This window comes from Phyllostomus hastatus, unplaced genomic scaffold (assembly GCF_019186645.2).
Source record: "Phyllostomus hastatus isolate PE091 unplaced genomic scaffold, TTU_PhHast_1.1 phas_contig_64, whole genome shotgun sequence".
Taxonomy (NCBI): domain Eukaryota; kingdom Metazoa; phylum Chordata; class Mammalia; order Chiroptera; family Phyllostomidae; genus Phyllostomus; species Phyllostomus hastatus.
In genome coordinates this window covers 2,850,204-2,871,865 of record NW_025333928.1, presented here as the reverse complement: position 1 = coordinate 2,871,865, position 21,662 = coordinate 2,850,204, and the positions used below count along the sequence as shown (strand labels likewise).

The following is a 21,662-nucleotide window of genomic DNA, read 5'->3' as shown; positions in this document are numbered from 1 at the left end:
GTGGTTCTGCACTGGGGGCTAGGTCTGGGCTCCAATATTCACAGGTGTCCGGCCTATAGCCCAAGTCCTCGGAGTGCTGTGCAGCCCCCACTGTACATAGGTGCCATGCTGGCGCCTTTAATTCACTTTGTACCACCCTTTGATTAGTCAGTGAGGTGCACTACATAGGAGCAACTGGCAGCATTTCTCCCTCTTTGCTGGTCTGGGTGCTGTGCACATGCAGAGTCCCTTCAGGGCAATATAGTTCCCCTATTAAATTAAGCCTCTCTGAGGACTGATACCCCTCTAAGACCCTGCTGCCCCACTTTGATCAGTTCATGAGGTGCCCTGATTTGGAGCAAATCACACCCCTCCTACTCCCTCTTTGCTGGTGAGAGTTCCTTGCACAGTGGCTGCAAGCTGTTTTTTTTTTTAATTATTATTTTTGCAAATTACCCTTTGTTGCAGCTGTCTATTCTTTACAAGCTCCTGGCTTTTCACATAGCCCAACTCTCTGATCAGTCCTGAGACTACCTGGGTCAGGGTCTGTTGCGGCCCAACTCTTCTCTCATTTCTAGCTGTCACCTGGTTCCCCAATTCCTCTGGTACTGTCTCAACCAGCGACCACAGTCTCAGTGGGGGAACACCACCTGTGTGTCTCCCATTGTTGTCTTTATTCCCCTCAGTGACTTCATGCATCCAGGTCTCTCCTGGTGTGGGAGTGGCTTCCCTGCTCTTGGAAAGGAAGGAGATGTGAAGTTACAATCACTGATTCAGCTCTCCTCCAAAGCTTCTGCAGCAGCCACCATCCCTGGCACCAAGCCAGGGGACTGCAGCAGCCATGGTCCTGGCACAGGTTCCAGGGACCTTATCATCCCTATGCAATTTCCTTACCATCTGTTTTTCAACATCCTCTGCAATCTTTGGCTTCCAAACTTCATATAAGCTGGGATTCTGCTGGCTGTTCAGTCTGTTCTTCAGAGGATTGGCTAGGTGTCCCAGTGGGGTGCATGAGCAAATGGATTCAGCTCCCACTTACCTCGCCACCATCTTCCAGAATCTTTAGTTGTTTATTTAGGTTGATTGCTCTGGAATTTTGCTGTAAATATGGTTTGTAGCCATGAATAGGTGGGTGTAGCTTCCAACTACTCTGCAACCATTTTGAAATCTCCTTTGACATTAATTTTGTATTAAGAAGAGGCTATTTTATATCAATTATTAGGCTCAGCCCTGTTCCAGTTTCTCAGAATTATACTTATTTAACACACAGCCTGGGATTCACTATCCTAATGGTCCTGAGTATTCCTTAACTTTTCTTCCTTCCTGGTGAATGTAATGTTTCTAAAGTATAAAACTTCATAAAATATCCTTCTATAGCTTCTTATTTCTCTCAGTTTAGATTCTAAAAGTTTAGAAGTTTAGATTCTAAACTTCATAGCATGGATTCCCTCAAACCTCTTTTGATTTGGCCTTTTGAGTATGCATACAGATTCATCTTTTGCCATTAAATTCCTTATTTGATCTAGTTATATAGTTAATTTCTGCTTTTAATTCTTCTGGTCTTCACTATACTCATAATATTCTTTTCTCCTTCCTTTCATAGTCCTTTATGCCTTCTATTTGCCTTAGATTTGATGTCACTTCCCTATTTCTCATCACCAAAACACAGTGGGTGTCATTGTATTGAGTGAATAACATCCTACATATTGATATAATATCTACCTTCTAACTTATGGTGTAAGTTTCAAGATTTGTGTCTGTTTTTCCATTAGAGTATAAAATAGGGTATAACAACCTTGTAAACACCACTGTATTATAAATTCCTATGAAAGAATTTGCATATAACATATTTCACTGAATAAATGAAAAAAAAAATTACTATATCACCTGAGCATCTTGCTTGGAAGTAATTGAAAATATAATAACACAAACACTAGAACAACATACTCAACACCAAAAGTTAATGATTGATTTACAGTCTTAGAAGGAATGTGACTTTTGCTCAGAACAGAGCTGAATACATACCTGTGAGAATAGACAAGGTTGTGGTTTTTCCTGCCCCATTTTCTCCTAGAAGAATAGTGATCTGCCCCTTATACAAGTTCAAAGATATGTCGTTTACTGCTACTTTGTCACCAAATTCCTAAGAAATAAAACAATTAAAATGATACCTGCATTATCGCTTATAAAAGACAATCATATCCTCTTGATATGATTGTTTCATATCAAGAAGAATCAACATTATATCAGACTCATATTGCAAAAAAATAATGTTCTGAACATGAAACAATATTTGCAGGTGCACTGAGTTTGTATGATAGTCAAAATAAGTGTGAAGGTACAGTGCTTTGTATACCTATCCATATTTGATAATGAAAATGAAGAATATCTGTCTATATTCTATATATGAAGACTTGTAACATATTATTTATGAGCTCACTCAATTGAAGCAAAAGCTGGGAAGCTCACAGAAGCTGCCACCAACAATCAGAAGAGTTGATGACATTATTTCAGCCAGAAGTTTGATGATTCACAAAAACATGCCCATAAATTCTTAAGATTCTAAGCAGGAGTTGGCAAACTCATATATGGCCCATCATCTGTTTTCATACAGCCAATGAGCTAACAATGGTTTTTATGTTTTTAAAGACTTGTAAAAAATTAATAAAAAGAATATGATCTCACCTATAAGTGGAACCTAATCAACAAAACAAACAAGCAAAATATAACAAGAGACATTAAAATTAAGAGCAGACTGACAGTAACCACAGGGGAGGTGGGAGGGGATAATGGGGGGGAAGAGTAAGGGTTTTCAGGAACATGTATGAAGGAAACACAGACAAAACCAAAGCAGGCAGGATCAAGAGTGAGAAGTGGGGATGGCTGGGGTGGGGGTGGGGGGGGAATGGAGACAACTGTACTTGAACAACAAAAAATAAAATAGAATAAAATTAAAAAAAAATGTATGTCACACACTGTTTATATGAACTTTAAAGTAGTTATCCAGTGCTTTACAGAAAAAAATGTTTGAAAACCCTACTAAAGTGTATTTTGGAAACTCCTAGTACTTTGGTCTGAAATTAGAAATCCTGTGGTTTCCAAGAACTCACCTCAGTGATCTAAAATCTGCCTGTAGGTACCTCTCATTAGCAAATCCTAACTACAAAGCAAACAGAGAATGAAATTTCAGGGAATGCAGTTCATAGGTTCTCTCTTGCGATGTAGGAAAAACCGTAGAAAAAGGTGTTAATATTGCCAAATTAACAATAGACCATCCAGGAGAGTGTGTCTACAAACTTTGGACTTCCCAATAGTAACACTATTGACATTTTAGATTAAAGTATTCTTTGTTTGGGGAGGGCTATCCTGTAATTTATAGGATATTTAGGAACTTCCTTGTAGATGCCAGTAGGACTCCTTCCCTTGGTTATGACAACCTTCCAGAGGAAATAATCATCGTTCCAGAAATCAGCTGCCCTAGGGAATCTAATTTTCTCTTATGAATTCAATTACCTTATAGATAGTGATAATACTATATTCTGTTTTAATCATAATCTCTCTCCAAAGTTGTAGTTCTATATCTTCAAATGCCTACCAGGAACATATGTTTAAGTATTTATACCATCTCAAATTTAGTATGTTTAAAACTCTGTTCATTATCAAGCCCTAAATATATAGTACTCAACTGTACTCCTTAGATCAGTGAATGGCTTCCAAATTCACCTAGATGTACAAACCAGAAACCTGAATATAACCCTATACTTCACTGCTATTAACTACTGTATGCAATAAATCACCAACTCAAATTAATTAGTTTAGAACATAAGTGATCATTCTTCATTCAAAAACTATTTACTGAATGCCCATTGTGTACGAGGCATTGTGTTATGTGTTAGAGTTACATCTAGAAATAAGTGATACATAGTCCATGCTTTAATGAAGCTTTGGTAAAGGGAGATAGGGAAAAGAGTAAAGGTGCATAAAAATAATTATGAATTATGGTAAAAATAATAAAACAAAGGGCCTAAAAAGTGCAAAGGGTGATGGCATTACATGTGAAACAAGTATTTATTTATAACAGACACCAGGCAATAAAGGTTAATGGATTCTTGAGAACTGAAAAACAAGTAATGTAGGCTCCATGACTGCCCTGGCTTACCTAAATAGTTTCAAAGCTGTGACACAGAACTGAGTAACTCAGTCAGATTCCATTAGTCTACCTGAGTTGAAGATAGAAATCTGAGAGTCTAGTAAGGTGCAGAAAGAGAATACTAAAGAGGAGACAGACGCATGCAGAAACAAACTTGGAGATCTAAAGTGATCCCCACTGGAGTATTCAGATAAGAAATAATCAACATATACCTGTTAGAAAACTACCAGAGGCTAAAGAAAGAACAATTTAAAGATTAGAAAGACCAGTACTTGGCACTCACCTAGAGCCAAGAAGGTTGCCTATTTCCACCAGCCATACTAGAACAATTTAAGATTCATAGGGCAGTGAGGAGATTATAAAGAAAGGTATTGCCTCATTAGTGGGGAATAAATAACTGTGGACTAAGCAAAGAAGGCATAAAAGAATCAAACCATTTTGAAGTACCTCAATTCTTCAAAAACAAATTTCAGGAGTATTTCATTGAATACAGAAATATCCAAGACCCTACAATGTAAAGAAGCAGGAAAATATGATGCATTATGACAAAAACAATCAATTGAAATATACCTAGAACTGAAACACATGTTAAAATGGGTAAGCACATTAAACTGATTATTATAAATATATGCCATCTGTTGAAAAAGTTATTATAAGAAACGATATTTAAAAAACAATAGAGGGATGTCAGAAAAATGGCAGTATGAAAGATTCCCTTGGTCTCTCCCCATGAAGTTACAACTTTTTAAACAGCTGTAATTCAACAAAAGAATCCCTGCTCCATATATGAACACATCAAGAGACCTGTGCATTTAAACATCTGAAGGTGATAGAGTGGGAGCAAACCAAAAAGGAAGAAAAAGTAAAGAGCTGAGACTGCCACTGACACAGCTAGGGCTCACTGTGGGTCTCTGGAGAGGGAAGGGATCAGGTTGCTGCTGACATTCCCTTCAGCTAGGAGAAGAAAGAAACAGTGAACACTCCTGTGGGAGTGGTCAGCTGAACCCAGAGACCTGGGCACAAACAAAGCACAGAGGTGCAGTCATGGTTGTCTGGCATTGCCTTCACTAGGTAGAAAAAGAAAGCCACAGAGCCAGGCTGCCTCCTTTCACACTCCTGGAGCTAGCAGTAGGCCCCAGAAGAAACTGTAGCAGTGAGTATGGGGTTGAATAGCACATTATCTACAAATCTGAAAACTGGAATAACAGAAATACTTTCCCCAAGTGACAGACATGCTCTGTGGTTAATCCCAGGGATAACTGGAGATAGAGAGAGGAGGCTGCTGAGGCCTACCAGCCACCAGTATGGGGAGGAAAAAACCACAAAAGCACCAGCTAGCTTTTAAGCTCACCCTACCCCCACCCAAAAGCAGCTACACTGTCAAGCAGCATCTGGCTACAAAAACCAGTGTTGGGATTTCACAGATCTGAAACCCCACTGCCTACTGCATTTCCCTGTAGGTTGGTGCTTGGAGACAAGGTCACCTGATGACAGAGGAGATGCCCACCTTTGTAGGGACACCTTTGTAGGACATCTTCCACTACTCTGCAGAGATCAAAAGAGTGAGAGCAGTGCAAGAGCATTAAAAAACTTGTACTTCAGTGCCGCCTACTAGAAACACATAGACTTCTTATTGCTCTACTAGAGAAGTACCACTCATGCATAGATGTCTAGAAAGAGAAGAAATCCATCAAATACCATGAATAACAAAGGTAACAAGGCAGCTCCAAATGAAAATTTAGGAGGGAGGGGAGAAGATGGCAGTAATGTAGGTGGGAGCTGAGCCTACTTGCTCATGCTCCCAAGTGGGACAATTAGCTGATTTCCAAGGACAAAGTGAACAGTCAAAATAATCTAAGCTGATACATAGTTTAGAAGCCAAAGTGTGCACAGGACACTTCAAAATGGGCAGTAAGGAGGTTTTATAGGCCCATGGGAAGGTCCTCAGGCCTGGCACTGGGGACCAAGGTTGCTGCAGGTACATTGGAGGAGAGCTGGGTTAGTAACAGCAGCCTAGCAGCTCCCTCCTTTCCAAGGACAGGGAAATCTCAGATCTGCACCAACAGAAACCTGGATGCATAAAGTAGCTAGGAGGAAAAAAAGGCACCACGCAACACACAGATGGCAGCATACCCAGGCTGGGGTGGGGGTCACCAGCCAAGACATTGCCATAGAATTTGGGGTATCCTGGTGACACCTACAGCTGGAAGAGGAGGTGGGCTGCGAATGGCCATGACCCAGGTAGTCTCTGGATTTGACAGAGGGATAGACTGTGTGGAAAGCTGGGTGATGGCTCAGAGTGGCAATGGCACTGAGAAGACTTTTCAAATGGGAAACTGAGGTGTACCGTGCAGGGACTTCACCCATGAAGGGAGAAGGGTAGGTGCAATTTGCTACCACTCAGTGTACCTCATGGGCTGATCAAAGGGGCTCAAAGCAAGATGGCTTACTGACGCTGGCTCGGTATAAATGTGCAGAGTGGAGAGTACTGGCTGCACAGTGCTCTGAGGCCCTGGGCTAGAAATTGGGAACCTGTGATTACTGTAGCCCAGATTGAGCTCCAATCATTGCAGAACCACAAGAAGGGAAAAACAGAGAGCCAGAGCCCCTCTTCCTGCAGGAACCAGAAAGATCTGCAAAACCAGCTGGACAGATGTTTTTTTTCAAGAGTAAGAAAGTAAGACCAGGAGCTGAGAGAAAACCAGAGACAGATCCAGAAAGAAGTCAGAAGGCGAACACCAACACTTCAGACAAATTTTACTTTGCTCTTCACTAGAACTTGCATGTTTTTCTTATTTCACTTTTGTCTTTCCATTTATTCATTTTTTGTGCTTGTGTTATTGTTTGTTTTATATTTTTATTTTCCCTTTCATGTTGCATTTTAATTTTTTTTCTTTCACTTCATTTGTATTCCAAATAACACACTATTCTTGGTCTTTTACTTTTTATTCTTTTCAATCAGATTATATATTTCTTATTATACTATTGTTATTCCAAATCCCACACAGCACCCTTCCCCGGTCTTAACCCACTTTCCTGGTCTTAATCCACTTCACCATCTTCCTGAGTTCTATTACTGTTGTCAACTTTATTTTTTCTCATACCATAGCGAGTTTCTATCCCTTACTCTATTTCTCCTTCATCTAACCTCGCTTAAGCACTTCTCTTTCTTAAGTCAGCTCACATTATTTTCCCCTTTATAAGAGTTTTATTCTTTTTCCATCTTTTATAAACAGTGGCTAGTTGAGTAAAGTACCATGGTTATTGCTGTTCTTCTCCAAAGAGACTCCTGTTTGTTTACTATTTGTTTCTACCTTAAATACTATAGAACACTCTCCCCCTGTCTTACTCCATTTTGCCATCCCAATGCCTTTGATCAGTTTAGGGAGGAATTTTATTTCATTGCTTTCTCTCTCCCTTTTTTTTTGTTCCCCTCTCTCAACCTGAGCTTTACTCCTTACACTTATTAGTTTCCTTTTCTATCCTATCAAAATCATTTTTCTTTACTGTAGACATCTCATATTCACTTTTCTACAATATTCTTATTCCCATGCCACCTTTATTAAACTTCATTCAGCAGTCATTGCTATTGACCCTGCTATGGGTTTTCTGCAATTTTGTCCCCATTGATCCAGTACCTTTTCAAAGGACAAACCTCATAGTATACTCTTCCCTTTCTTATCCCATTGTTCTTGTTGCCCTTTTGTGTTTTACTTATGTTTTAAATTTTGTTCTCCCCCTTTCTGTGCCTCAGTTCTACCCCAACTCTTGTTTATTATCCTCCCTCTTACTATGCAGTAACACTTCATCCTCTTTTAGTCATCTCATATTCCCTTTATCATATCTTATAAAGTCCACAATCTCTCTTCACCTTTATTAATCTTAGTTCAATCATGGTTAAGACAGCTGATGTGGTAGGGGGGTTATATTTTTGCTGGTGTAGGTCTGGGTGTCTGGTAATACTGCTTTGTTAAGGAAAACCTGTACAATAGCATACAGGACAAGGTGGTAGTTATAAATACAAGTAAGTCCACTTGAAGAGAACCTACAAACTCAGAAGTCACCAACAGGTAAAGCCCAAGTACAACAAGATAGCTCACACAAATGAAAGAAATGGCAATCCTAGAGCACCCAGACAAGAGGATCAAGGAGACCACACCATTGAGTCCCACAGAACCCTTACCACAGAAATTCACCCCATGAAGACAGCTGGCAAAGCAGAGCACCTGGCTTCACAGAAACAAACAGAAAGAATCACCCAAAATGGGAAGACAAAGAAAGAAAACCCAAACAAAAGGAATGGAAGATTCCCAAGTAAAATAACTAAATGAAAGGGAGGCAAGCAAATATCAGACATAGAATTCAAATTAATGGCTATATGAATACTCAAGGGACTCAGTGACAATTACAAGGAAGTGAGTTGGAACTACAACAGCATGAAAAAAGAAATAGAAATGATAAACAAGAACCAGGAAAAAAAGAGGAATACAATTTCTGAAATAAAAAATACACTAGGAATTACAAGTAGGCTGGATGAAGCACAGGACTGAATTAGTGAGCTTAAAGACAAGACAGAAAGAAATACCCATGTAGAGCAGCTGCATGAAAAAACAACAACAAAAAAAGAAGACAGCTTACAGGATGGCAGGACAACATGAAACCCAACAACATTCAAATCATAGGAATACCAGAAGGAGAAGTAAATGAGCAAAAGATAGAAACCCTGTTTGGAAAACTAATGACAGAAAGTTTCCCTAACCTGGAGAGGGGAAAAGCCATGCAAGTTCAGAAACACAGTGAGTCCCAATCAAGATGAACACAAAGAGGCCTACTCCAAGATACATCAAAATTGAAGTGCCAAATTTTAGAGACAAAGAAAGAATCTTAAAGGCAGTAAGGGAGAAATAGTAGATAACATACAAAAGAGCTATAATAAGGCTAGCAGCTGACTTCTCAACAGAAACACTACAAGTCAGAAGGGAATGGCAAGAAATATTCCAAGTACTGAAAAGTAAAGGACTGCAACCAAGACTATGCTACCCAGCAAGGCTCTCAATTAAAATGGACTGCACAACAAGTAGTTTCCCAGATAAAAGAAGGCTAAAAGCATACACTGTCACCAAACCAGCATTACAACACAAGCTAGAGGGGCTGCGTTAAGAAGATGAAGGAAAAGAGAGGGAGATTACAGATATAAAGGTGGAAAAATGAATAAGTACCTGTCAATAATAACCTTAAATGTAAATGGATTAAATGCTCCAATCAAAACATATAGGGTAGCTGAATGTTTAAAAAAACATGACCCGCACTTGCTCCCTACAAGAGACCCACTTCAGAATAAAAGACCTGCACAGACTGAAAGTGAAGGGCGGCCCAAAAATATTCCAAGCAAATGGACAGGAAAAGAACCTGGTGTAGCAATACTTATATCAGACAAAACAGACTTCAAAACAAAGGCCATAAAAAGAGACCCAGAAGGACACTTCATAACTCTCAAGAAAAGAATCCAGTAAGAAAACATAAACATTGTAAACATATATGTGCCCAACATGGGAGCACCCAAATATATAAGGAAAATCTTGGAGACATACAAGGAAGATATAGACAGCAATACTCTTATACTAAGAGATTTTAACACCACACTGTCAACAATGGATAGATCTCCCAACAAGGATACTGCAGCATTGAAAAACACCTTCAACAAAATGGACTTGATTATATATATATATATATATATATATATATATATATATATATATATATATATAAAATCTTTCATACCAAAGAAACAAAATATACACTCTTTTCAAATGCACATAGAATGTTGTCAAAGATAGACTGAATTATAGGGCACAAAAAAGCCTCAAAGAACTCAAGAAAACTGAAATCATATCAAACATTTTATCAGACCACAAGGGCCTGAAACTAGAAAGCAACCTAAAGGGAACAACTCAAAAACATTCAAATTCATGGATAGCATGTTATTAAACAATAAATGGGTTAAAAATGAGATCATGGAAGAAATAAAAAAGTTTCTGGAAACATGAAAATGAACTCACACAGTCCAGAGCCTATGGGACATAGTGAAGGCAGTCTCTAGAGGGAAGTTCATAGAAATACAGGCCTACTTAAAAAAGATAGAAACTTTTCAAAAAAATAACCTAACCCTACATCTACAAGAACTGGAGGAACAACAATAAACAAATCCCAGAGCATGCAGAAGGAATGGAATAACCAAGATCAGAGCAGAATTAGAAGACACAGAGACTAAAAGAACAATTCAAAGGATAAATAATCCCAGGAGCTGGTTCTTTGAAAAGATAAGCAAAATTGACAAGTCTTTGACCATACTAATCATGAAAAATAGAGACAGGACCCAAATAAATAAAACCAGAAACAAAAAAGGAGAAGTAACAGCTGATACCATAGAGATACAAAGGACTGTAAGAATTATTGTGAGCAACTATATATCAGGAAATTGAAAAACCTGAGCAACATACATAAATTTCTAGAAATACAATCTTCCAAAACTGAATCAAGAAGAAGCAGAAAGCCTGAACAGACCAATAACAGATGATGAAATTGAATAGTAATCAGAAAACTCCTGGCACACAAAAGCCCTGGACCAGATGTTTTCACAGATTTTAATAAAACATTTAAGGAAAACCTAACCCTCACCCTTCTCAGACTATTTCAAAAAATCAAAGAAGACAGAAGACTCTCAAACTCTTTTTAAGAGGCCAGCATCATCCTCATCTGAAAACCAGATAAAGACACAACAAAGATTGAAAACTACTGGCTAATACTGCTGGTTGTCATACACACTAATATCTTCAACCAAATAATGGCAAACCACATCCAGAAATACTTAAACAGATCACACACCATGATCAAGTGGGATTCATTCCAGGGATGCAAGAATGGTACAATATTCACAAATCAATACATGTAATATATCACATAAAAGGAAAGATAAAAATCACATGGTCATATCGATAGATGCAGAAAAAGCATTTGATAAGGTATAGCACCCATTTATGATAAAAAACACTCAGCAAAGTGGGAGTAGAGGGAGCATACCTCAACATAATAAAGGCCATATACACAAAACCTACAACCAATATCATACTCGGGCAAAATAGTAAAAGCTTTCCCACTAAGATTAGGAACAAGACAAGAGTGTATGTTTTCACCACTTCCATTAAACATAGTATTTAAGTTCTAGCCACAGTGGTCAGACAAGAGAAAGAAATAAAAGGCATTCGAATTGGAAATGAGGAAGTGGAACTGTCAATGTTTGCAGATGACATGACAGTGCGCGTAGAAAATCCTATAGACTCCACCAAAAAAACTACTCAACCTAATAAGTCACTATGACAGAACTGTGGGATACAAAGTCAATATTCAGAAATTGAAGGCATTTTTGTACACCAAAAATGAAATATCAGAAACAGAAATTAAGAAAAATATTCCCATTTACTATAGCTGAATGGAGGTGGGGAAAGGGAGAGAAAGTGGGAACAACTGTAATACCATAAACAATAGAAAGGACACTATAAGGAAAGATAATTATAGGCCAGTATCCCTGGTGAACATGGATGCTGAAATCCTCAACAAAATATAAGCAAATAGAATACAGCAATGCATCAAAAAAATCATGATCAACTGGGATTTATCTTGGAGATGCAAGGTTGGTATAATATTCGCAAATCAATATATACCACCCCCACACACAAAATAAAGTATATACACTACATGATCAAATGAATATACACAGAAAAACATTTGATAAAATTTGGAACCTATTTATGATAAAAACTCTTAGCAAAGTGTGAATAGAAAAATGATATGTCAACATAATAAAGGCCATATGAAAAACCTACAGCCAACATCATATGCAATGGGCAAGACAGGGATGTCTGCTTTCATCACTTTTATTCAAACAGAACTAGAGTCGAGATACAGCAATCAGACAAGAAGAAGAAAGAAAAGGCATGGAAATTGAAAAAGAGGAAGTAAAACTCTCTTATTCACAGATGACATATTACTCATAGAAAACCCTAAACACTTCACCAAAAAGCTACTAGACTTAATAAATGAATTTGGCAAAGTAGCAGTATTAAAAATTAATATTCAGAAATCGATGGCATTTTTATATACCACTAATGGACTCTCAGAAAAAAAAAACTAAGAAAACAATACTATTTACTATTTCAACAAAAAAGGACCTAGGAACAAGTTTAATCAAGGAGGTAATAGATCTATACTCAGAAAACTATAGGGCATTGATGAAAGAAATTGAGGAAGATAAAAATAAGTGAAAGCATATACCATGTTTGTGGATTAAGAGAATTAATATCATTAAAATGTCCATACCGGGGGCCAGCTTGTTTGAACAAGATGAAAATAAAACCAGAGCCTGGCACAGGAAGTGGATGGGGTTCCACCAAGAGCTGAAGATGGCAGTGAATGTATATTAACATCAGTCAGTAGTGATAACCTAAGTTGATATGACATGCTGGCCTGGTTTAATGAGTCACTGCAATTCAATCTGACAAAGACTGAACAGTTGTGCTCTGGGGTTGTCTATTATTAGTTTATGGACATGCTCTTCCCTGGCTCCATTTCCTTGAAGTGAACTTCCATGCTAAGCTAGAACATGAATACACCTAGAACTTCAAAATACTACAATCGGTTTTTAGAGAGTGGGTGTTGACAAAATAATTCCTGTGGACAAATCAGTAAAAGGAAATTTTCAGGACAATTTTGAATTTGTTCGGTAGTTCAAGAAGTTGTGTTTTTTTTTACATCTTTTTTTATAGTTTCTTTTTTAAAATTTTATTTTAATCATTGTTCAAGTAAATTTTCTCCCTTTTACTCCCATTCCAGCCCCCCCACCCAACCCTCCCCACTTCCCTCTCATTACCACCTTCCGCCTAGTTTTTGTCTATGTGTCCTTTAAATTTGTTCCTGTAAACCATTCCCATTCTCCCCTGAAATTCCCTCTTCTCTCCCCTCTGGTCACTGTCAGCCTGTCCTCTATTTCAGTGTCTTTGACTATATTTTGCTTGTTTCTTTGTTTTGTTGTTTAGGTTCCTGTTAAAGGTGAGATCATGTGGTATTAGTCTTTCACTACCTGGCTTATTTCGCTTAGCGTAATGCTTTCCAGGTCCATCCATGCTGTTGCAAAGGATAGGAGCTCCTTCTTTCTTTCTGCTGCATAGAATTCCATTCTGTAAATGTACCATAGTCTTTTGATCCATTCATTTACTGATGGGCATCTAGGTTGCTTCCAGCACTTACCAATTGTAAAGTGTGCTGCTATGAACATTGGGATGCAAAGGTTCTTTTGTATTGGTGTTTTAGGATTCTTAGGACAAAGTCACAGCAGTGGAATTGCTGGGTCAAAAGGCAGATCCATTTTTACTTTTCTGAGGAAGTTCCATACTGTTTTCCATAGTGGTTGTACCAGTCTGCATTCCTACAAACAGTGCACTAGGGTCCTCTTTTCTCCACAACCTCTCCAACACTTGTTGTTTGTTGCTTTGTTTATGATGGCCATTCTGACTGGTGTGAAGTGGTATCTCATTGTGGTTTTAATTTGCATCTCTGTGATAGCTAGCGATATTGAACATCATTTCATGTGTTTTTGAATCCTCTGTATGTCCTCCTTGTAGAGGTGTCTGTTCAAGTCCTTTGCCCATTTTTTAATTCAGTTGCTTGTCTTCTTAGAGTGGAGTCCTGTAAGTTCTTTATATATTTTGGAGATTAAACCCATGTCTGAGGTATCATTGGCAAATATGTTTTCCCATACAGTTGGTTCTCTTTTTATTTTGATACTGTTTTCTTTAGCCATGCAGAAGCTTTTTATTTTGATGAGATCCCATTTGTTTATTCTTTTCTTTCTGTCACCCTTGCTCTAAGGGACATGTCAGTAAAAAAGTTTCTGCATGAAATATCTGAGATTTTCCTACCTATGTTCTCCTCTAGGACTTTAATGGTGTCATGGTTTATATTTAAGTCTTTTATCCACCTTGAATTTATTTTTGTATAAGGTGTAAGTTGGTGCTGTAGTTTCATTTTTTTTTTTTTGCATGTAGCTGTCCAGTTCTCCCAACACCATTTGTTGAAGAGGCTATTTTTACCCCATTTTATGTTGCTGCTTCCTTTGTCAAATATTAATTGACCATAGAGACTTGGGTTTATTTCTGGGCTCTCTGTTCTGTTCCATTGGTCCATGTGCCTGTTTTTATGCCAGTACCAGGCTGTAATGATTACAGTGACCTTGTAGTATAGTTTAGTGTCAGGTATTGTGATCCTTCCTACTTTACTCTTCTTTCTCTAAATTGCAGCAGCCATTCAGAGTCATTTATGGTTCCACATAGATTTTTTAAGTGTTTGTTCTATGTCAGTGAAATAAACCATTGGTACTTGAGTAGGTATTGCATTGAATGTGTAAATTGCTTTGGGTAGTATGGACATTTTGATGATACTAATTCTTCCAATCCATGAACACAGTATATGTTTCCATTTGTTTGTGTCTTCCGTGATTTCTTTCCTCAGTGTTATGTAGTTTTCTGAATACAGGCCCTTTACCTCTTTGGTTAGGTTTATTCCTTTGTATTTTACTTTTCTTTTTGCTATTTCAAATAGGATATTTTTTTCTTGATTTCTGCTTCTGCTGTTTCATTGCTGGTGTACAGAAATGCTTTTGATTTCTTGATATTGACTTTGTATCCTGCTGTTTTGCCAAATTCATTTATTATGTCAATCAGCTTTTTGCCCGAGTCTATAGGATTTTCTATGTACACTATCATGTCATCTGCAAACAGTGATAGTTTTATTTCCTCCTTTCTGATTTGGATGCCTTTTATTTCTTTTTCTTGTCTGATCACTGTGGCTAAAACTTCCAGTACTATGTTGAATAGAAGTGGTGAAAGTGGACAGCCTTGTCTTGTTCCTGATCTTAGTGGAGAAGATTTTAATTTTTGTCCATTGAGTATGATGTTGGCTGTAGGTCTCTCATATATGGCCTTTATTATGTTGAGGAATGCTCCCTCTATTCCCACTTTGCTGAGTATTTTTATCATAAATGGGTGATGTACCTTATCAAATGCTTTTTCTGCATCTATTGATATGATCATGTGGTTTTTGTGTTTGCTTTTGTTTATGTGATGTATTATATTTACTGATTTGTGAATATTGTACCATCCTTGCATCCCTGGAATGAATCCCACTTGGTCATGGTGTATGATCTTTTTAATGTATTGTCAGATGCGGTTTGGCAGTATGTTGTTGAGGATTTTAGTGTCAATGTTCATGAGTGATATTGGCCTGAAGTTTTCTTTCTTTGTTGTGTCTTTATCTGGCTTTGGAATTAGGATGATGCTGGCCTGATAAAAAGAGTTTGGGAGTCTTCCATCTTTTTGGATTTTTGGAATAGTCTGTGAAGGATAGGGGTTAGCTCTTCCTTAAATGCTTTGTAGAATTCTCCTGTGAAACCATATGGTCCAGGGCTTTTGTGTGTTGGGAGTTTTTTGATTACTGCTTCAATTTCTTTTGCTGTTATTGGTGTGTTCAGGCTTTCTGTTTCTTTCTCATTGAGTTTTGGAAGATTATATTTTTCTAGAAATTTGTCCATTTCACCTAGGTTTTCAAATTTCTTGACATACAGCTCTTCGTAGTGATTTCTTACAATCCTTTGTATTTTTGTGGTATCAGTTGTAATCTCTCCTCTTTCCTTTCTGATTGTGCTTATTTGGGTCTTCTCTCTTTTTTTTCTTGATGAGTCTGCTTAAAGGATTGTCAATTTTGTTTATCTTTTCAAAGAACCAGCTCTTGGATTCACTGTTACTTAGAATTGTGCTTTTAGTCTCTATGTCATTTAATTCTGCTCTGATCTTGGCTATTTCCTTCCTTCTACTTGCGCTGGGCTGTCTTTGTTGTTGTTTCTCGAGTTCTTGTAGGTTTAGGGTTAGGTTGCTTGCTTGAAATGTTTTTATCTTTTTTAGGTAGGCCTGTATTGCTATGAACTTCCCTCTCAGGACTGCCTTTGCTGTGTCCTATAAGTTTTGGGTTGTTGTGAGCTCATTTTCATTTGTTTCCAGAAACCTTTTCATTTCTTCCCTAATGTCATTCTTGACCCATTCATTGTTTAATAGCATACTATTTAATCTCCATGATTTTGAGTGATTTGGGTTTTTCTCCTTGGGGTTGGTTTCTAGCTTCAGTCCCTTGTGGTCTGAGAAAATGCTTGATATGATTTCAATTTTCTTGAAGTTGTTGAGGCTTGTTTTGTGTCCTAGCATGTGGTCTATCTTTGAAAATGTTTCGTGTACATTTGAAAAAAAATGTGTATTTAGTTTCTTTCGGATGGAGGGCTCTCTATATATCAGTTAAGTCCATTTCCTCTAGGGCATTGTCCAATGCCACAATATCTTTGTTGATATTTTGTTTGGAAGATCTGTCCATTTTTGACAGTGGGGTGTTAAAATCCCCCACTATAATTGTGTTGCTGTCAACATCTTTCTTGAAGTCCTCTGCGATTTTCTTTGTGTATTTGTGTGCTCCTATGTTGGGTGCATATATATTTACAATGTTTATGTCTTCTTGTTGGATTCTTCCCTTGAGTATTATGAAGTAACCTTCTGGATCTCTCTTTATGGCCCCTTTTTGGAAGTCTATTTTGTCTGATATGAGTATTGCTACCCCTGCTTTTTTTCCTGGTCCATTTTCTTGGAAAATTTGTTTCCAGCCCTTCACTTTCAGCCTGTGTAGGTGTTTTGTTCTGAGGTGGGTCTCCTGTAGGCAGCATATATGTGGGTCATGTTTTCTTATTCATTCAGCTATTCTATGCCTTTTGATTGGAGCATTTAATCCATTTACATTTAAGGTTATTATTGATAGGTACTCATTCACTGCCATTTATGTACGTGTGTTCCTCTCTCACTCTCTCTTTTCCTTTCTTTCCTTAAAACAGTCCCGTTAGCATCTCTTGCAGAGCTGATTTGGTGGAGGTGTATTCTTTTACACTTCTTTGTCAGGGAAGCTTCTTATTTGGCATTCTATCTTGATTGAGAGCCTTGCTGGGTAAAGTAGCCTTGGTTCTCATTACTTGGAATATTTCTTGCCATTCTCTTCTGTCTTGGAGTGTTTCCATTGAGAAGTCAGGTGTTAGTCTTATTGGGGCTCCCTTGTATGTTACTTCCTGTTTTTCCCTTGCTGCCTTTAAGATTCTCTCTTTGTCTTGAAATTTTGCCATTTTAATCATGATATGTCTTAAAGTGGGCTTCTTTGGGTTCCTCTTGATTGGGATTATCTGTGTTTCCTGGATTTGTGTGACTTTTTCTCTTATCAGATTAGGGAAGTTTTCCATCATTACTTTTTCAAATAGGTTTTCCATCCCTTCCTCTTCTTCTCCATCTGGTTTCCCTATTATACGGATATTATTATGTTTCATATTGTCTTGCATTTCTCTTAATCCCTCTTCATTCTTTCTGAGCCTCTTTCACTTTTCTTGCTCTTTCTGGGGGTGTTTTTTTCTATTTTGTCCTCCAATTGGCTGATCCGATCTTCTGTTTCATTGATCCTGCTTTTCATTCCTTCTACTGTGTTCTTCAGTTCAGAAATTGTATTCTTCATTTCCTCTTAGCCCTCGTTGATAGTTTCCATTTCCTTTTTCATGGTGATATAGTTTGCAGTGAGATTGTTGTAGCTTCCCTGTAGTTTCTGGTAGCTCATTGTTAGTTCATTGAGTTTCCTGATAATCATTGTTTTGAACTCAATATCTGATAGTTGAGTGCCTCTATTTCATTTAGCATTCTTCCTGAGGCTTCCTCATTTTCCTTCATTTGAGGATTGTTTCTTTGTCTTCTCATTGTTCATGAGACTCTTCTTGTTAGCCTCTGTTTCTTAAATTGATCTGTTCTGGTTCCCTGTGATTATGGTGTGAACTTCTGTGGTAGAATACCTGTGAGATTCAGTGGTGCAGTCTTCTTCATGTATCCTGGTGTTCACAGCTTCCCCCTGTTATTTTTTGTGATCAGTTGGAAGAGTAAGGCAAAAGTTCAGGAAGTTTGTTGATGCAAACTATGATGTAAAGGACTGTGACCATGTAGCTGGAGACAAGGTCAAGAAACTGCAGTGGCTCCCTCCAGCTCTGAACAAACCAAAGAAACCTCTTAGCTCTAGAAATATAGACCTACAGAGGCCCACTGTGACACACAGAACTACTGCAACTACTAAAGCTAGTCCAGGCATGGTGTGAAAGAATCCTGGTGAAGGCAATGGGGATGGTGAAGCAACTGAACTGATGCAGCAGTTCAACATATTGAAATTTACTGTCAAAGACTTGGAGAAAGAAATAGATTTCTAACTTTGGAAAGCTAAGGTATGTGGAATTGATTTGTCAGGAGAATGAGGGGGAAAAGAACCCTTTATTAGAGAGGATTGTGGACATTCTCTATGTCACAGATGAAGGCTTTGCATTACCTGACAAAGGGGGCCCACAGGATGATCAAGAAGAGTATTAACAGCTTGGACCAGCAGAGTAACATCTGAATTCTTCACTTCAAATCATGTGCTTAACTGTAAAATACTCCCTTTTATTATTCTCAGAGGACTCACTGGTTTCTTTTCATAATTAAAAAGTACCTCTTCTTAAAGTGCACTTTGAGGAAGTTTCACTCCTTTTCCAGTAAGTTTGAGTTAGGAGTTTTTACCTTGTAGCAGAGCAGTACTAACATCTAGTGGGTTCACCTAGGGAACAAAAAGGCTGACCATGGATTCACCATATGGATGCTGATAACACTAAGTGATGGAGAAAGTGTTTTTATGTGATATGCTGCAGTAAAGACTGATTTGAATTTTAAGTTAATGTGAAATCTTGGCAGAGAATGTTTTAATAAATAAATGCCTTTAGAGTATTTAAAATATGCTTCCATAGTTCAAAGTATGAAATGTAACCTGACAGGAGAGTTTGTGTGTTGTCATTGTATCTGGGAAGGAAAGACCAAACCTTGGAACTTTGGAACCTGCTGATCACAGGCCTTGTAGGGATGCCTTAATCTTCATAACCTTGGCCTGGAATGAAAGTTTAAAAACTTGCTCTGTAAAACCATTTGGTGTCTTTGACCAAATGCAACTCTGCTAAAAAGAAAGAGACATTGTTTGCTGAATGAATAGAAGGTGCGTTTGAACCCCGAGATGTTTGAGTTGAATAGCTTGATTTGCATTGAACATTTCTCTAATGATTTTTCCAATTACCCCTAAATTTCTATGTATTATGTTTTTTGGGAAATGAGGTGGGTTCAGTTTTTAAATCTAAAAACAACTTTTGGGGACTTGCCCACATTTTTGGGAATTGAATGGGGCTGTGTCCCATTTTACTGTCTTTTAAGTTTATATTTAACATATATCTCTTCTTCCTTTGCCCACTGAAGACTCCTTTATGGCTCCTTAAAGTTTGCTGCTTAGAGGGTAGGAGCTTCTTCTTTCTCTCTGCTGCATAGAATTCCACTGTGTAAATGTACCATAGTTTGTTGATCCGTTCATTTACTGATGGGCACTTAGGTTTCTTTCAGCACTTGGCTATTGCAAATTGTGCTGCTAAGAACACTGGGGTGCATAATTCTTTGGATTGGTGTATCAGGGCTCTTGGGGTATGATCCCAGCAGTGGAATTGCTGGGTCAAAAGGCAGTTCCATTTTTAGTTTTCTGAGGAAATTCCATACTGTTTTCCACAGTGGCTGCACCAGTTTGCATTCCCACCAACAGTGCACTAGGGTTCCCTTTTCTCCTCATCCTCTCCAACACTTGTTTGTTGATTTGTTTATGATGGCCATTCTGACTGGTGTGAGGTGGTATCTCATCATGGTTTTAATTTGCATTTCTCTGATGGCTAGTGATGATGAGCATCTTTTCATATGTCTCTGGACCCTCTGTATGTCCTCCTTGGAGAAGTGTGTGTTCAAGCCAGAGACACTGAAATTAAGAACAATCTAACAATAGCCAGAGGAGTAAGGGGAAGGGACAGTGGGGAGAAGGGTTTTCAGGAACTACTATAAAGGATACATGGAACAAAACCAAGGGGGAGGGTGGAAGCAAGGGAGCAAGGTGGGTCTGGCTGGGAGGGGTAATTGGTGAGGAGGAAATGCAGACAACTGTAACTGAACAACAATGAAGTAATTTAAAAAATAAAATAAAATAAAATCTCTACTAAAAAATAAAATAAAATAGCTCATCAGTAAAAAAATGTTTGCTGCTTAGAGTGGAAGTTCAGCCAGCAGGTGATTATTCTGCAAGTCCTTTTTGTGCCTCTGACAAAAAGAGTGATGAGTGAAGGCCAATGTTACCTTGGGATTTGCAAGATTGGGTGTTTTGGGTACCTGCTGTGCACAGCCCTCCACTACTAACAGAATACTTTGCCAGAGTATTTCTCTTTGGAAATAAAATTCATTGGCATGTCATTTTAAAATCATTTTTATTGTTATTCTATTAAAGTTGTCTCAATTTTCCCCCCTTTGCCCTCCTCTGCCCATCCCATCTCCCACTCCCACAGTCAATCCTACACTGTTGTCCATGCCCATGGGTCAATCACACATGTTCTTTGTCTAGTCCTTTCTCCTTATTTCCATCATTATTTCCCTCTCCCTCCCCTCTGTCAATCTTTCAATCTGTTCCATGTTTCCATGCCTACGGTTCTATTTTGTTTGTTAGTTTATTGCTCATTGGATTCCTCTTAGAGGTGAGATGACATAGTATTTGTCTTTCACTGACTGGCTTATTTTACTTAGCATAATATTCTATAGCTCCATCCATGCTGCCACAAAAGGTAGGACTTCCTTCTTTCTTTCTGCTGTGTAGTATTCCATTGTGTAGATGTTCCACAGGTTTTTGACCCAATCATTTACTGATGGGCACTTAGCTTTTCCAGCATTTGGCTATTGTAAATAGTGCCACTATGAACATATGGGTGAATAAGTTCTTCTGCATTGATGATTCAGGATTCTTAGGGTATATTAAATGCTAATTTTATTTTGCAGAAAATACAGTACCATTTCTGAATTAATTATTAATATTTAAAATATTTCATTCCTTAGCACTCCCTCATTTGTTTGCTCACAGTCTATTTAGTTCCTTTGAACTCTGCAAAATGTGTGTCACCTACTACTGAGATTATTCAGCTCCTTAGGTATTTGTACTGATTTGTTTCTGGTGGTAGTTTGTCCTAAAATATGTGTAGAAAGCAGGAGTTTTATGAGAAATTGTTGTGTAGTGCATGCTCTTTGTGAAATTCAGAGTAAAATCCAGATTTGGATGGTAACAATGCCAAAAATGCAAGTAACTAGCCATTGTTTAAATAACAGCAGTACTATTTCTCTTTTGTGGCCTTTTCAACTTCTGTTGACTTAAAATTCCATTTTGCTGGCAATCCATTTTCCACCTGGTCTTTCTTGAAAGTGTTTTTCTACTTTAAAGAGTTTCTAAATAAAATTCTATATTTCAAGAGAAAAGATATACTACCCAAAGCAAT

General features: G+C 37.9%; 1 protein-coding gene and 1 pseudogene across 1 annotated transcript in view; one reads left to right on the top strand and one right to left on the bottom strand.

Annotated features, from left to right (window-relative positions):
• LOC123825428 (phospholipid-transporting ATPase ABCA3-like) overlaps positions 1–21,662 on the bottom strand; it is a 137,546-nt gene that overhangs the window by 68,694 nt on the left and 47,190 nt on the right. The window contains 1 exon segment of the mRNA XM_045848812.1: positions 1,976–2,122. Within this exon segment, the coding sequence (XP_045704768.1) occupies positions 1,976–2,122 (147 nt within the window).
• On the top strand, positions 12,589–18,660 carry LOC123825635 (annotated as a pseudogene).